This window comes from Hydra viridissima, unplaced genomic scaffold, assembly GCF_058129835.1.
Source record: "Hydra viridissima isolate aposymbiotic clone 2 unplaced genomic scaffold, HvirCarnegie_v1 scaffold_8, whole genome shotgun sequence".
NCBI lineage: Eukaryota > Metazoa > Cnidaria > Hydrozoa > Anthoathecata > Hydridae > Hydra > Hydra viridissima.
This window is the reverse complement of record NW_028324307.1, coordinates 11426166-11442314: the sequence shown is the minus strand read 5'-3', so window position 1 is coordinate 11442314 and position 16149 is coordinate 11426166. Positions and strand designations below refer to the sequence as shown.

General features: G+C 29.0%; 1 protein-coding gene across 5 annotated transcripts; it reads right to left on the bottom strand.

Moving 5' to 3' along the window:
• Positions 1 to 6194: 6194 nt before the first annotated feature.
• On the bottom strand, positions 6195 to 15767 carry LOC149885089 (uncharacterized). Of its 5 annotated transcripts, XR_016454876.1 has the most exons (8): positions 11890 to 15767; positions 11618 to 11681; positions 7419 to 7581; positions 7279 to 7343; positions 6867 to 6964; positions 6616 to 6711; positions 6384 to 6527; positions 6195 to 6302 (listed from the first exon to the last, which is right to left on the bottom strand). XR_016454876.1 is itself a non-coding variant. In XM_090095541.1 (7 exons), the coding sequence occupies exons 4-7, from the start codon at positions 7290 to 7292 to the stop codon at positions 6253 to 6255; spliced, it is 258 nt and encodes an 85-aa protein (XP_089951667.1). In that variant the 5' UTR covers positions 7293 to 7343; positions 7419 to 7581; positions 11618 to 11681; positions 11890 to 15767; the 3' UTR covers positions 6195 to 6252. The 5 variants fall into 5 exon arrangements, 2 of the variants coding, with proteins under 2 accessions (XP_089951667.1, XP_089951668.1); XR_016454877.1 differs by lacking the exon at positions 6867 to 6964; XM_090095541.1 differs by lacking the exon at positions 6384 to 6527.
• Positions 15768 to 16149: the final 382 nt, after the last annotated feature.

Sequence of the window (16149 nt, the reverse complement as noted above, 5' to 3'; positions counted from 1 at the left end):
ATACAAAAATTCGAAATTTCGAATTATCTTGAACATCATCATTTTCTTCTTCAACATCTGAATCATCAGAGTAAAATATTTTTTAGATTACAATGAAGGGTTCTTCCTCGCTGTTGGGAACATTATTTTCTATGCATCATTGTTCTAATTCACCAAGATAAATTGATGTACTACCATATTTTTTCTTTTTGTAAGCAGTTATATAGTTTTGAAGTTGTTTCATTTGGATTTGGTGGCCATTATCTACAAGGGTTCTTAAAACTCTTTTTGGTTTCATAAGCAAGACACACATTTTGTTGATTTCAGCCTTTAAAAAAATAGGGATGGCTTCTTTGGACATGTTGTTACTGCCATGTCCATGTCCATTTTCAGTTCTGTAAATGATTACATTGTCACTTGCTGAATCAAATAACAGATAAACTGCAGCATCACATTGCTCTTTGCGTCTTTAAATGGCTTTACATCTATAGTATGATTTTTTTCCATCGTTAGTGTAATTGGAATAATGATAACTCCATTGATCTTCTGCTGTTATCGCTGAAAAAATATTTGAGAAAAAGTAAATAAAAAGAAGAGGAGGAAGAAAGAGAGAGAAAGAGAAGAAAAGGAAAAGAGAGAGAGAAAATATAGAAGAGAGGAAAGAGGGGAGTAAGCAAAACACATCTCCTCTCTCTCTCCTCTCTCTCCAAATGTGCAATGAATCTATATGTTTGTAGACCTATATGGCTCTTAGGCCTAAAGGTTTGTTGACCTAACTGTTAGGGACCTAACTGTGTGAGACCTGCCTGTTTGATGACTTAAAAACTGTTTACCTGCCATTGCATCTTTCTTATTCGGGTATGTTTCACATTTTATCCATTCACGTTTTCGCTTCTGTTTCCTTAATTTCAATGATGCTTGCTCTTCTATTGTCTCAATTTCTTCTTCACTAAAGGACTTGTATTCTGGAATAAAGTTTTCCATTTTTTAAAACTTTCTTTGTTCAGTGCTCAGATAGAAATGGCAGTCTTATTTGAAAATTTTATCTAATTACTTTGGTTAAAGTACATAATACTTTAGTTAAATTACAGATCATTTAAGTTACTTAATATATTTAAGTTACAGATCATTAAATATTAGTTTAAAATACAGATCGTTTATAATATATTTAAGTTACAGATCATTAAATATTAGTTATAATATATTTAGTTATAATATATTTAAGTTACAGATCATTAAATATTAGTTTAAAATACAGATCGTTTAATTTAAAATACGGATCATTTTAACTAAAATACAGATCACTTAATTTAAAATACAGATCATTTTACTTAAAATACAAATCATTTTAATTAAATAACTGACCTCTTGGTTAAATTACTGACCAGTTAATTAAAAACTGATAACTAAATTATTAACTGACAGTTAATATATAATGCTGATCATTTAGTCAAAATACTTACCATCTCAATAAAATACTGAAAATTAAAAATAAAAAAATACTGACCGACTAAAGTTTTTAATCAACTCAAAAAGTCTTCGAAAAATTTTGAAACTAACCATACAACCAGCATTATTTAGTGCAATAAACCTTAACTGCTAAAATTTGCCTTAGGCTTTAAGATTTTTTTTTAAGCATTAGAGGAAATGCATGTGTTAAAAGTTGACGAAGAGAAAATTTAGCTATTTTGATAATTTATAAAAACCATTGCAAGGTAAAACTGAATCAAATAAAAACTAACCGTATGTTATGGAACTACCGAGTTTTCATAGACTTTACAGAATTTAGTCGGTTTTTAATAAAACTCACAGAAGTAAAAATGATTTTAAAGCATGAGGTCACAGAGGTCGTCTGACTATTTTTCCATGGCAGTAAAGTCAATTCGCAGTGGCTATATTTTATTCAAAAAAAACAAGGCGACATCTCTGACCACATGCTCAAATCAATCAATGTTTAAGAAATCAAAATATCAGCAAAAAAATGTTTTGCAAAAACCTTTTTTCTCTATTTCTAGTTTAACATCCAATTAAATATATGATTATTTTAATTTCGCTTAAAAATAATATAGAAATTTAACACTTATCATATACTTTGGAAGGACTGGAACAAAAATGCGATTTTTTTAAACCTTGAAAAAACTCTTAAAATATCAAAAGTTTTAAAAAACTAAAAACTAAGTTGTTGTTTTTTTTAGAGAATTAAAAACTGAATGCAAAATTAAAAAAAAATTAAAAAGTTTAAATATGAAAACTCATTAAAAAATATTTGTACAAAATCCTATTTATGCGATTCATACTAAATAATCCCAAAATACTAGCAATGTTTATTGGTGTTGGCTAAACCCACTTCTTAGCTTTCTTAATCTCATCTTTTCTCAAAGGACACTGCAATTCCAGGTTCCTGTGACCAATTTTCTCGCAGTTTGAGCATTTTGATGGCTTTCGTTTTGGTGTTGCCAGTCTTTCTGGTTGAATGTTATTCGTAGCAGGCACATCTTCTGCTGTCATATCTGGTACCTGCTGAACCTTCTCTGCAACTGATTTTGGTTCAAGTATTGGGGTTGGGCATAGTTCCTCTTTATGTTGCTCCGGAACAAACGAATTTTCTCGTAATTTTCGCCTCTGCTAGGAGAGACCCAATGATGACAATACTGATGGTAAATTGCTGCCACTGTAGTTACTAGCTACTAGTGTGAAGCAGATGGGAACTGAACCACAGTATTCCTTGCAAACAACAACACTAGGATTATCATTTGAAAACTGAAATAAATGAAAAGAACTATGAATAACTTTGAAAACTGAAATAAATGTCTTCAATCCGGGAACACTGCAAAACTTTGCTAGTTTGCTCTGCCAGTCATAGATCGGTACATACTGCTGCTTTCCATTAACTGATAATAGGGTGAAGTATTGATGACTTTTTAGAGCATTCTGCAATATCTGCTGGTGTTGAGCATTCGTTGAAAAATCTTCTTGAACGCACCCCCAGCATATTCCGGTGAGAATTTCGTGTGTCCGACAACCAGAATATAAAGTATGATCTTATGTACCCGCCAGCAAAATTATACATTAAGAATTAATTTTTATTCTGACCCACACATTTATCTGCGTTCTGAACGACTTCTGCTTCCTCCAAACTGAGATTTTAAATATAGAGATGTAGCATAGGTATCACTTGGTTGGAGCCTTTGCCGGTTGCGGCACTCTCTGGTATTATGAATAGAGCCATTTTAACCAGTGGCCCATGCATGATGCAGAATGGGCCAACTTTGTATGGATTAAGAAACTATAGTACACCAACCTGATCAGAATCACATGGAATATGTACCTGTTGGAAGTAGACAAATGAGTAATGATTCGTACCAGTGAATGTAAATGAATTATGGCTCTAAGTGAAGGTGTGATGCTGAAAGAAGAGTTGACAGATTTTCTGGCAACATCAATGTTGTTCTTGTAATATTTGCGCTCATTCTCTACCTGATTCAGATGACAGATATATCTATCCAATAGCTCTCGCTTTTTCTCATCATTTAATGATCTCAACTGTGTCAAAGCAATAGTGTCTAACTTGCAAGCAGAACATAAATCAGACCGCGGTTTCTGAATACAAATCCCAGGCAACAGCTATCTGCAAACTTCTGTGAGTGATGAATAAGCTAAACACCCAATGTCAGCCGACTGACTAGCATCAACATGTTTTCCATGAATTTCTTCTTTAGTGAACTCAGATGGCAGTAACAGCAAGTGGGTATTTTTGAATCCAGGCTTTCTCCCAGGCAATACAACCGCATTTTGAATTGCAAAGTTAACAAATGTTAAATGAACGATAAACTTTGTCGTTAACACTATGCAGAAATAGATAGAACTCTTCGCAAAGTGACTGGCCTTGAAAAAAAATATGCCAATGAACCCTTTGTCGCTCTTGTTTTGTATGTGAGGCATAATAATTTTCTTCCCCAACAGCCACGCAACAGTTCAGGCTGCCAAGATTACTATTAAAGTGCTCTGACTGACTGAAATGATTAAGCTCTTGAGCGTTGATTCGACTATGAAAAACAGTCTCTTTAGTATAGAGTGTTTTGTACGTTTCAAGTGACAGCAAGTTTTGTCAATTCAGTTACCAGCTTTTCTTCATTTTCATCTATGTCGCATGAAGTTTCACTATGAGCATTACAAGCACCATTCCAAAGTATAGGCCTGGAAGAGTCACCTGTCAGTTGGTGGAATTACTGCTGGTGATAAAGATACTTTAACTTGGATGGCATCAACTTCTCCAATGTTATTTTTATATATATTTTTATTACGCTTTGTTTTGTTCGATCTTACAGGGAATCCCGGGATTGATGTTAGATAATCCCGGGATTTCGGAATTATAAGAAATCGCTATTTTGTAATATATATATATATATATATATATATATATATATATATATATATATATATATATATATATATTACATATATATAAAATTGATATATACTATACATTACATCATTTTATGATTGTTAATTTTATATATTGTAATATATCTCTGCTGTTGCTACTGTTTTTGAATATAATGATTAAATTGCCATTATTATAATCCTTGTTATATATCATTAGCACTATTAGTAGTTTACTTCACATTAGTTTATAACTATTTGTGTGTAAACTTGAATGTAAAATCTTTAGTTAGAAATATATGATTGATTGATTACATATTTATATTATGTTAATATATGCTATATATTACATACTTATACAATAACAACACTTATATATATATATATATATATATATATATATATATATATATATATACACATGTAATTATACATATTTTTTTTTAAATAGTTTACTAATTAAAACATACTAAGTTCCCAAGAAGAACCTCTTCGTTATCTCTGATCTTTATTGCTAGTATCATTTTAAGTCCTTTAGACAGCATTTTATTTTGTTGTGTATTTGTGTATTATTTTGTTGTGTATTTATGTATTATATGGCAAATTTGTCGACACAACAAGGAACTGAATAATCGATTAAATGCATATTTTAAGTAATTAGTTTATTATGGAGTTACTAAAATCCTTTTCAGTTTTATCTATAAAATATCTACATAAAAACACAACAAAGAATGTTCAATGATTTTGAAGCGCTAACGTTGTTCCAACAATGGCCGCCAAAAATGACGAAGAAAATATCTAAAATTGAGATCAAAAATCTATCTGAAGTGTTTTTTCGAAAAAACGCATTTTTTATCTGAAAAGGCGATTCCCTTGTTCGTTTATTGTATCGGATTTAATAGCGAAGTTTTTATCTTAAAAACGGAATTTTTTGAATGTTTATAGCAATGGACTTTTTTTTTCTTCGCTTTTTACGGTAAAAACGTCGTGTTTTACGGAAAAAACTTCGTTTTTTATGTTTATAGCATTGGCCCCAGTTGTTAATTTCGGAAGTGGCAAAGCCTGTTTTACATCGAAAGTAATTACTAATTTTCTATTGCTGTTTTTTGAAACTGCCGTTTCCAATTTAAGCTTTTCTTGAATAGCTTAGAGCCTTTGCATTATGGAGTCTAAGTTCATTTTGTAATCGAATCAACTCTTGATCGTTGGCAACTATTCTTTCTAGCTTTATTTTAATATTGAGTTGATCACACGTTTTGCAGGTGTCCGATTTTGGTAATTTAAAACCAATAATGCATTTTGAACAAAAAATTTTTCTATAAGTATGCTCTAAAACTGGTTCAATATTTTGTTGTATACACCAGGGAAGATAATAATCCGAATAAAGACTTGATATGGTCATATCGCAGTTCAAGTATTCTTTGTGTAAATTTTCAGTTCTCCCCCAGCAGGCAGAAAGATGTCTAAAATGCATCTAATGTGCATCTGAGAACTGGTCTAAAAGATGTCTGAAATCACGTCGTGAATGAACGCTAAATAGACGTCTATCTTATAGACATATTTTAGATGCATTTTATTAGATAAAAAAATTAATCAAGTATACGTATATTCCACATCTTTTATGCATCTAAAAGATGCACTTTTATCAAATAAAATGCATCTAAAAGACATCTATAAGATAGACATCTATTTAGCGTTCATTCACGACGTGATTTCAGACATCTTTTACACTAGTTTTCAGATGCATATTAGATGCAGTTTAGATATCTTTTGCCGACTGAGTTAAGATTAAAAACTCTTTAAAAAATTACACAAGTAAAGAAACAATTAGGTTCAAGTTGTTGAAATTTATTTACCAAGATTATAAAACAAATGTTTACAATAAGAAAACTATAATTCTTTACTGAGTCCGCCAACTCGCTGTTCCTCGGCATCGGTATCTAAAATATAATATAACAGCATGTAAATAAATGCACCAATGCTTTAAAAGACATGTAGAATGATTAAAAAAATCTGTTTACATGAAACATATATAAACTTTCACTCGACTTGTTGCCAAATTTCATAAAAACATCAAAGATATGAGATATAACACGTCTTTCTAGTACAAAGTAACCTTATTAAGCTGTTTTTTTCTATTTATTAACCTCTTCATCTTCAATTATCTGAAGAAGATGTAATATATAATAATAATAATAGTTAATTTGAAAATATAATTTTATTGATTTTAACAATTATGTATCACCAATTTACCTGTAAAGTCTTTTTTTTTTCTGATTGCGAGCAGGAGCATTTTGCAAAAACATTTTTCTAGATCTTTTATTGATTCAACATTGTATTCACAGGAATCTGTCAAAACGAAAAAATTTTAAAATATTCAACATAATTTACTTTGGTATAGATAAAGAAAGGTGATGGAGACAAAAATACTAGTATGGCACAAATATGAGCTAAAGAGTACATTTTTAATTCAAAGAGCAGTTATATACACATTAAAACTATACCTTGTAAAACACTCCAGATATTTACAAGGTTTTCAAGACTTACTTTTTCCCCATCACCTTTTTGATTTAATTTAGATTGTAGCTGATTGGAAATTGACCTGATAGATATACTGATTACAATAAACTGATATATATATTTGAATATGTAAATGAAATGACATATTTGAATACATGAAATAAACTATTTGAATGAACTATAAATTGTAAAATTTTGTAATCATTAAATTTAAACTCCGAACAAAATTACTTTTGCATGTAGATACTAGTTTAAATACCTACAGTAAATTACTCAAAAATTTTATTATTTTCAAGTTACAAGTAATTGTTAGTCAAATGGTCAAAATTATTTGTTTTTTACTGCTATTTAATTAAATTTCTGATTAACTGAAATAAGATTGAAATTGTCATTTACCTTCTCATGATCATGAAAACATGCTCTCTTGGCTTTCTGCCACCAACTATTTTCAAACTATCAAGCTAAAATATACAACTTATAGAGTTAATCCTGAACCTTCAAATAACCCAGACAAAAACAAGATAATTAGATCATACCAAGTTATTATATTCTGATTTGTCCTTTTGATTATTATTAGGTGCTACCAATTGGTCAACTGGTTCTAGCAACTTCACCCCAGTTGCATGAAACTTTACTTCAACAAGCTCCTTTAAAATAAGTTTTATTTCAGCCACTCTTTGAGAATAAGATGTTTCACCTCTATAAATAATTGTGTATTTGTGAATAAAGGTCAGTAGTTACCTCAAAGTTATTATTTAGCTCATGAAAACAAATAGCAAAAATATCCTATTAGTTGTTTATTAATTGATCCTAACAATGTCAGGGTACATACCCCCTAGTGACATATCCAGGCTGATTTTGACACTGGTATACCGGTTTGGGTATTAAAAATATTCTGACATAACTCCAGATCAAATTAGTTAAAATAAATATAATTCATATATAAGTTCTATTTAGAGGGTAATGTTGACTGTTCTGACAGCATTCAAAGTATTTGGGCACTGATTCTCAAACTCAGAAATCAAGGACCTTTTTTTTCTGCAAATATTGTTTTCTGGAAAAATGATTTTATTTACAAATGAGTCATTCCATGCCAACTGGACCAAGGTCCAACATGGACCCCCTCAGATTTTGATGATACTTAGTGGGTTTGTTAATATCAATGAGAAAAGCAATTCCTGAAAATTTCAGCATAGAATCTTTTGTGGTTCATAAGGTACAGTCGTTTGAAATTTCTGATTTTTCCAAAAATAAAAACTTCAGTAGCAAAAAAATGTCTTGTTCATACTTTGAAGCTCTATATTTTAAAAACAAAACTTCAGAAAACCTTCTAGTTTTTTTAATTGTATACAACTCTTGACTTACTTTAATAAAACTTTGATATTGATTTCTCAAATGTCACATTTTTTCCATAATGGCTACCTAAAAAAGCTAAAAAATTGTTTGCAAATGTAAAAAGTTGATTTTTGATGAGTCAATATACATAAACTGCAATTTAAGAAGTGAAAAGACATATTTTTTTAGTTTCTATATATAGTAGGCTTCCAAATTTTGTAAAATTTACTGATAAGATACAAATCAGTAAAAAATTATAGACTTCTAATAATGGCTGCGGCTAAATCTTAGGAAAATGTGCCTCCACTTCAAACCACCGGTAACCAAGGACCAACACTGGTTTTAATTTTTTTTTTTTTCTTCTAATTTAATAGACTTTATTTCAGTGATTTCAGAAAAAAAATAGTGGGTACTCATGGGGAAGATTACAAAATCAGAACAATGAAAATTGCCCAAAATGCATTAAAAACAATAAAAATAAAGTTATTGTTGTACTTTAGTTTGTGTTATATATTCTAATAAAAAGTATGTATGAATTTAAAAGTATTTCACAATAAGTACTAGAAATAAGTTTTTAATTAAGATTGAATTAAACTCAGTTTTTCAATAGCCCCAGCTCATACCTGCTGCCTTATAAGTAGCCTATTAGGTTTAAATGAAAAAAAAGACTTTCTAGTCTAATTTACCCAATATTTAATACCATGACCATAAATTTTGTAATATTTTTCTAATAGTCACTATTCAACCCCTCCCCATTAATTTGACTTATTTGATTATCATGTTCAAATTTAGATTACAACTTATATCAAGTTAATATAATAACTTATATAAGTTATTTGATTTGTCAACACAATGCACAAGTTGATTATGTAATAAAAAAATATTATCTAATATACAATCAACATTGAATCTTTCAAATAAATTTTTGCTATAAAACTATGTTTAAAACAAATAAATCTAATTTATAATAATTTTGCTTAATTGTTATTTAATTATGTTACTTATGCTATTGTACAAATGTAATATTTCAGTTTTTTCTTGAGCTGATAATTCATAGCATCTACCAGTTGTTGATTGAACTTTTAAAGATGAAATTTTGCATAAAATGTGCGTTATTGGAACCCAGCAAATATCTTCTTTATGTGGCCAAGTAAAGGTGTTTAACAAAATAGACTGCTTCATGAACTTGATAAGAACATCTTGGTTTTCTTCAGATGTTTCCACAATATTGCCTAAAAACCATTTTGGATCATAAACACATGCTATATTAATTCCTGGTGAAAGAGAAGCTAGTGAAACCATATGATGCGTTTTAGAAACATTTACATTAGTTAAATTTATTATCAGATGACATCCATCTCATCTGTAAAGTAGTTAATGTTTGTGGTATAAAACAATGGTGGGTTCTTGTTCCTGGAATTGTTGAACAAGTAGCATAATGTTCTTCTAATTTAAACTTTATGCAATGTAATACAATTGCATCATTGGAAATGTATTGAAAATATATTCCTTTAATATTTTGTCTACACCAATCATACATTTTTTCAGGTGAATTGATAAGATCTGTAAGTGATTGTAAACTGGCCCTAGCTACAAGTCTTTTGACAGAGCCCCCAACGCCATCACAAGCATGTGATGTGGCAAAAAAATGCCATTCTGCAGATACTTTATGATCTTGTTCATGGTGACATAAGTTAGATATGTTTTTATAATTTTTATATTGTGAACCTGCACCATCACTAAAATAAATGCAGTGGTTAAAGTAAGGCATCAACTCTTTTAAATGTTTTATTACTTCATAAATGAAACAATGAACTGAGTTTGTATTGTGTTGCAAATGATCTGAAATAATACAAACACTTTTACATTTTATCATATTTTCTTCCGTATAATAAATAACAAAAGAATGCAATGTTGCTTGACTGTTGTTCGAATCGAAACCTTGTACTGCATCTTGAATTAAAAGACTGTAATTTTCAGCAAAGTCCTAAAAAGATTTATTTAAAAACAAGTTTTGAAACTAAGGTTTCCATAAGTTTTGGCACAACAAGTATATAGGAATTGATAAAATTTGTAAGTAAAAAAAAAAGATATAAAAAGAAAACTTCAATAATTTACTTGTTTTTTATGTCACAGCTTTTAAATGTGTATGTTGAATTCTTTGTTTGTGTATATAGACACTTCATACATCAGACATATTTCTTTCTAAGTTCTGGGCAAAAATGTGAAAAAGTAAATGGTTGGGGGAGGGGGGAAGGGGGGAGGCAGCAGGTATGAGCTGGGGCTATTGAAAAACTGAGTTTAATTCAATCTTAATTAAAAACTTATTTCTAGTACTTATTGTGAAATACTTTTAAATTCATACATACTTTTTATTAGAATATATAACACAAACTAAAGTACAACAATAACTTTATTTTTATTGTTTTTAATGCATTTTGGGCAATTTTCATTGTTCTGATTTTGTAATCTTCCCCATGAGTACCCACTATTTTTTTTCTGAAATCACTGAAATAAAGTCTATTAAATTAGAAGAAAAAAAAAAAAATTAAAACCAGTGTTGGTCCTTGGTTACCGGTGGTTTGAAGTGGAGGCACATTTTCCTAAGATTTAGCCGCAGCCATTATTAGAAGTCTATAATTTTTTACTGATTTGTATCTTATCAGTAAATTTTACAAAATTTGGAAGCCTACTATATATAGAAACTAAAAAAATATGTCTTTTCACTTCTTAAATTGCAGTTTATGTATATTGACTCATCAAAAATCAACTTTTTACATTTGCAAACAATTTTTTAGCTTTTTTAGGTAGCCATTATGGAAAAAATGTGACATTTGAGAAATCAATATCAAAGTTTTATTAAAGTAAGTCAAGAGTTGTATACAATTAAAAAAACTAGAAGGTTTTCTGAAGTTTTGTTTTTAAAATATAGAGCTTCAAAGTATGAACAAGACATTTTTTTGCTACTGAAGTTTTTATTTTTGGAAAAATCAGAAATTTCAAACGACTGTACCTTATGAACCACAAAAGATTCTATGCTGAAATTTTCAGGAATTGCTTTTCTCATTGATATTAACAAACCCACTAAGTATCATCAAAATCTGAGGGGGTCCATGTTGGACCTTGGTCCAGTTGGCATGGAATGACTCAAATATCCATACAGCTGTGCGCTGACTGTTTTTTTTTTTTTTTAAATAAAGGTCCTCAAAATATAAGCTGAAATTCTTTTTACCTGTGTCCCTAAATAACTTCTAGATACATCACTGACCACCAACATTATACAAATGCAAAAGAAAGGAATGAATAAAAATAAACCCCAAAAAAACATATCATTTGTTATTTTATTCACTCCCAAATGTTAAAAATTAAAAATGTTGCATAACATTTTTAAAAAACTTACTTTTTATATCAGGGGTAACTTCTTGCAAAGAATCAGACAGCGGCAAAAGATGCAGACTGGAATCCTAATAAAAACAATCTTGACTGTAAATAAACTTCTTTGCAATATTATATTTACAAAAAAACTTAATACATGCAAATTATCAGTTAAAAAGGCTATAATGAAAATAAAAATTCAGGTGCAAAAGAGAACCTTACTTTGACAGATAAAAAACTAAAAAGTCACATACTACTCTGCTTTATTACATGCAATTATTGATAACTTCCTCTTACTTTTCTTAGGGTGTGGCTTAAGAGCAATTCTTGATCTTTCCTCCTGTAAAAAGTTTGGCTATCAAAGAGATTTGTTTAACTATTTATACTATACTTAAACCTGGTCAAATGCTAAAACATCCAGACAAACTTTTCTTCAAAGTTGAGCTATGATCGTAATCATTAAGCACATGGTTATCAGAGTATTCATTGTCAGAAAACAAATACTCAACATAGTTAGAATATTCCTCAAATGTCCTTTCATTCTCATACTATCTCCTCCTAAGATTCCAACATTAAGTATACTGTCTAAAGATACAAATGAGGACTCTAGTAATTTCTTGTATTCCTTTTGAATCTGCAACGTCACTGTTGGTATGAACTTTTTGTAAAGGGCATAATTGTATCTAGATAAAAATGTTTTTATTTCAAGACAAAAAAAAAGGAAAATAAATCACACCAGTCAAACTTCTAAAAACTTCTTCCTCTCACTGTTGTTTTTAACTATTTTTCTCAATGGAAACGTTATGTGCACAGCCAACCACTAAAGCAGTTTTTGGCCTTATTAAAAACACCATATATTTTTATAAAAACACACATTTATATTAAAATTACATTTTAATCTACAAATAAAAATATCAACTTAAGAATAACGTTCTTATCTTTCAGATCATGAAGTGATTTTAGTAAAATGTTATGCACTGAAACCATTAAAATATTTCGTCGTTATATTAGCAAGTAATTTGTAATAGCATGTAATTTTATTTATTTAAAACTCATTCAAAATTATTATCATTATGATTTATGTTCTTCATCGGTTAGTATAAAGTTAGCTACGTATAAATTTTTATTCCTTTCTAGAAACAGGTTTCCGCCATGCACGTTTCTTTAATGGCGGTCATTTATAATAATCGTTCTGTAAAATCGACTGTCTTGAGTTAAAATTTCTTCTTTCTCTTCAACTGATCTTTAGAATAAGATTGTTCACGGAAGCGAAAGTTGAATTTTTGATAAAAAAAAAATAGTTTTCGAAACTCTATTTTTGTTTCGGTAAGTTCGAAATAATTTCAAACAAATTAACTTTGCATCGAAGCGATTTTTTCATTTCGAAATTATCAAATTTGTTTCAAAATATTTTTGCGATTTCGAAATTCTGAAAATATTACCGAAATAATTTTTCACTTTCGAAATTGTCAAATTTGTTTTGAAATATTTTTGCGATTTCGAATTTCTGAAAATATTACCGAAGCATTTTTTCACTTTCGAAATTGTCAAATTTGTTTCGAAATATTTTTGTGATTTCGAAATTCTGAAAATAATACCGAAAAGATTTTTTGCCTTCGAAATTCTAAAATTTGCTTCGAAATATTTTTGCAGGGATTAGAACCCCAAAGGTTCTTTTATAGGGATTAGAACCCTCAGGATAAGATAGGGGATTGATATTTTGTGACATTTTGTGGAAAAGGGACGAGGGGGATCTGAAAAGTTTTTTGTGTGACATAATTTGCGAATGACCACTTACATCTACACGGTGAAATGTTTCATATAAAATATTAGCCCTCTCAAAGTGAATAAAACCTACCTGTAGCAAAAGCTACTTAAGTGTTTTTGGTTACAATTTAAATTGTAAATTTTGAACGTAGAATTTTTTAAATTTTTACTATACAAATTTTTAGTTATTAATTATTGAATGAAGATGCTTAAAAGCATCTTCATTCAACAATTAATATAATGGAGGGAGATACTATACTTTAATTTCTAATTTAATATGAAAGGAAGGGGGGGTAATTATTCCGGCTCTGAAAAAACTGCATTCTATTTAACAATCATATTTGCTTTTGTTAACAAAATAAAACTAAAAAAAATTTATAATGTTCAATCAAATAAAAAAATATTAGAAATACATGTATAAGTATTATTATACAACTAAATCGACTTTTAGTCGATTAGTAGAAAATCCAAAGTCGATTACATCGACTCTAAGATTTTTCAAAGTCGACTAATTTCGACTTTTAGTCAATTTAGTCTAAGTCAATATGAACACCAGTTTAAACACTTTTTAATTTTAAATTTGCATAACGTATGTTTAAACTTTAGATTTAGAATTTGCATTAAAGTTCGTGCGCTTTTCCTAAATGATATAATTATGATATTTAAAAGTTATAATATGCAATTCCTTTAAGGCCTGTAACGCACGTATATGAAATCATTGTTGTAACGTAAACGCCTAATTACTCTCTTGGGATTATTTAGATGAGATTTACAACGATTTCAAACAATTATATTTGTAACTAAGCAATCTTTTTGCTACATAACTCAAAATTTAAGTTCGAGTTGTTTAGGCAAAATCAAGTTATTAGGTTTTAAAGATTTACTAAAAACACGTGTTTTACAACACATTTTTGGCCATTATGGATAGTAAAATTAAAAAAAAAAAATAGCTGTTTTTTTATTTTATTTTAATATAAATTTATTCTCATCAAAAAAAAAAAAATCATAATTTTGATTACTTAAAAAAAACAACTTGTTTTCAGTTGTGTGCCACCTTAATTTTACCAAGATAGTAGGGTAAGGTTGCCAATATTGTACCCCCTTAGACAAAGCTAAAAAATGTAGGTAAGCTACTGAGTGAAAGCATGGATTTTCAATAGGATTTCATAATTTAGGGATTGTTTGTTGTAAAGATGTTAAAAAAACTCAAAATTTAAAAAGCATTAAGTCTCGAAGAATCAAATTAAAAAAACAGCGCTGCGAGTACAATTAAGGAAACTAGATCCTTAATTGTACCGTTGTAATCCGATATTGTACCACTTTCTTGATTTCAATTACTTTACAGCTTTGCAAATATTTTATGATTTTAGATTTAAGGGACTTAAAGAACTGATTAAAAGGAATGGTTTTTATAAAATCAGCAATTGGAAATATTCTGATATAACATAACATCTAACTGCCCATAATATAATGAAATGAAGTTTTTTATTTAACAAACTCTATGCAACTTGAATTTTTTTTCTTCTGGAAAATGCCGAAAACAGGTATCACCACATATGGTACAATTTTAATTTAAATTGTATGTTTACCAATATGTTAGCTAAGATTAGAATAGAGGAGGAAGGTAGGTGTTACAGAAAGTTATACTAAATAATGTAAAACAATATATACTATATCTGTTTTAAAAACAACCACACTAAATATTGTAAAATAAAATACATAAAAACATTATTTTTGGCAAATGTTTCAGATATATTGTGTCTGTTTTTGATTAACACCTGCACAGCCATGTTGACACCAGCCTTGACATATTGGTAAAACTGAACTAGAGAGTGCATCTTTTTAAGGACTGCTTGTCAATACAAGAGTAATACTAAAATTTTTATTTTTTTTGTTTAAGTGGTGAAGTTCGTATTGTAAGTATGGATATTTCTCTAATTGAAATCTCAAAAGGGTTTTGTTAAACTTTACACGCGTTTTTTTTAGCGGTCAGAATGGTTGCGTCGGTACAATTTAGGACATGCCTTGAGGTACAATTTACGCAACTAATCTGACATTCAGTTAATTAAAAAATTTGACAACTAAAAATAAAATTTTTTAAATTCTAAGTATTTACTTTAAATTTAGATAAATTATGCTTTAACATAAGTACACTGAACAAATCATATCTTCTGCTTCTTTTAGTGAAATACGCTTAGCCATAAAAACATAAAATAAGAAATCTTCAATAACAAACCAACAAGAGCTTATTCTGGGCTTAATTAAGTTGGATGACAAAAAAAAACAGTTGACTACTTAATTTCATTCAGCAAAGATAAAAAATAAGTTAAAAAATTTTTTGTGGGTTGTAAAAATAACGAGTTATGTTAAAAGTACAATATAGGCATCGGTACAATATTAGCAACCTTACCCTATTATTTTGCCATATATACATATATATGTATATATATATAATAAAAGGTCTACTTGCCGAAACACCCCGTGGTAAATTATTTAGGCACCCGGTTATTTTAATACTATTATCCAAATAAAATATAAGGTTTTAAAATTACTTTTTGGAATAAATTTAACTTTCCAAAATTCTTTTTTTTTCTTCTTGTAATTAATTTTACTTTTCGAAATTCTTTTTTTTCTTTCGAAATTAGTTTCACATTTCGAAATTCTGTTTTTTCTTTCGAAATTAATTTTACTTTTCGAAATTCTGTTTTTTCTTTCGAAATTAATTTCACATTTCGAAATTCTGTTTTTTCTTTCGAAATTAATTTTACTTTTCGAAATTCTGTTTTTTCT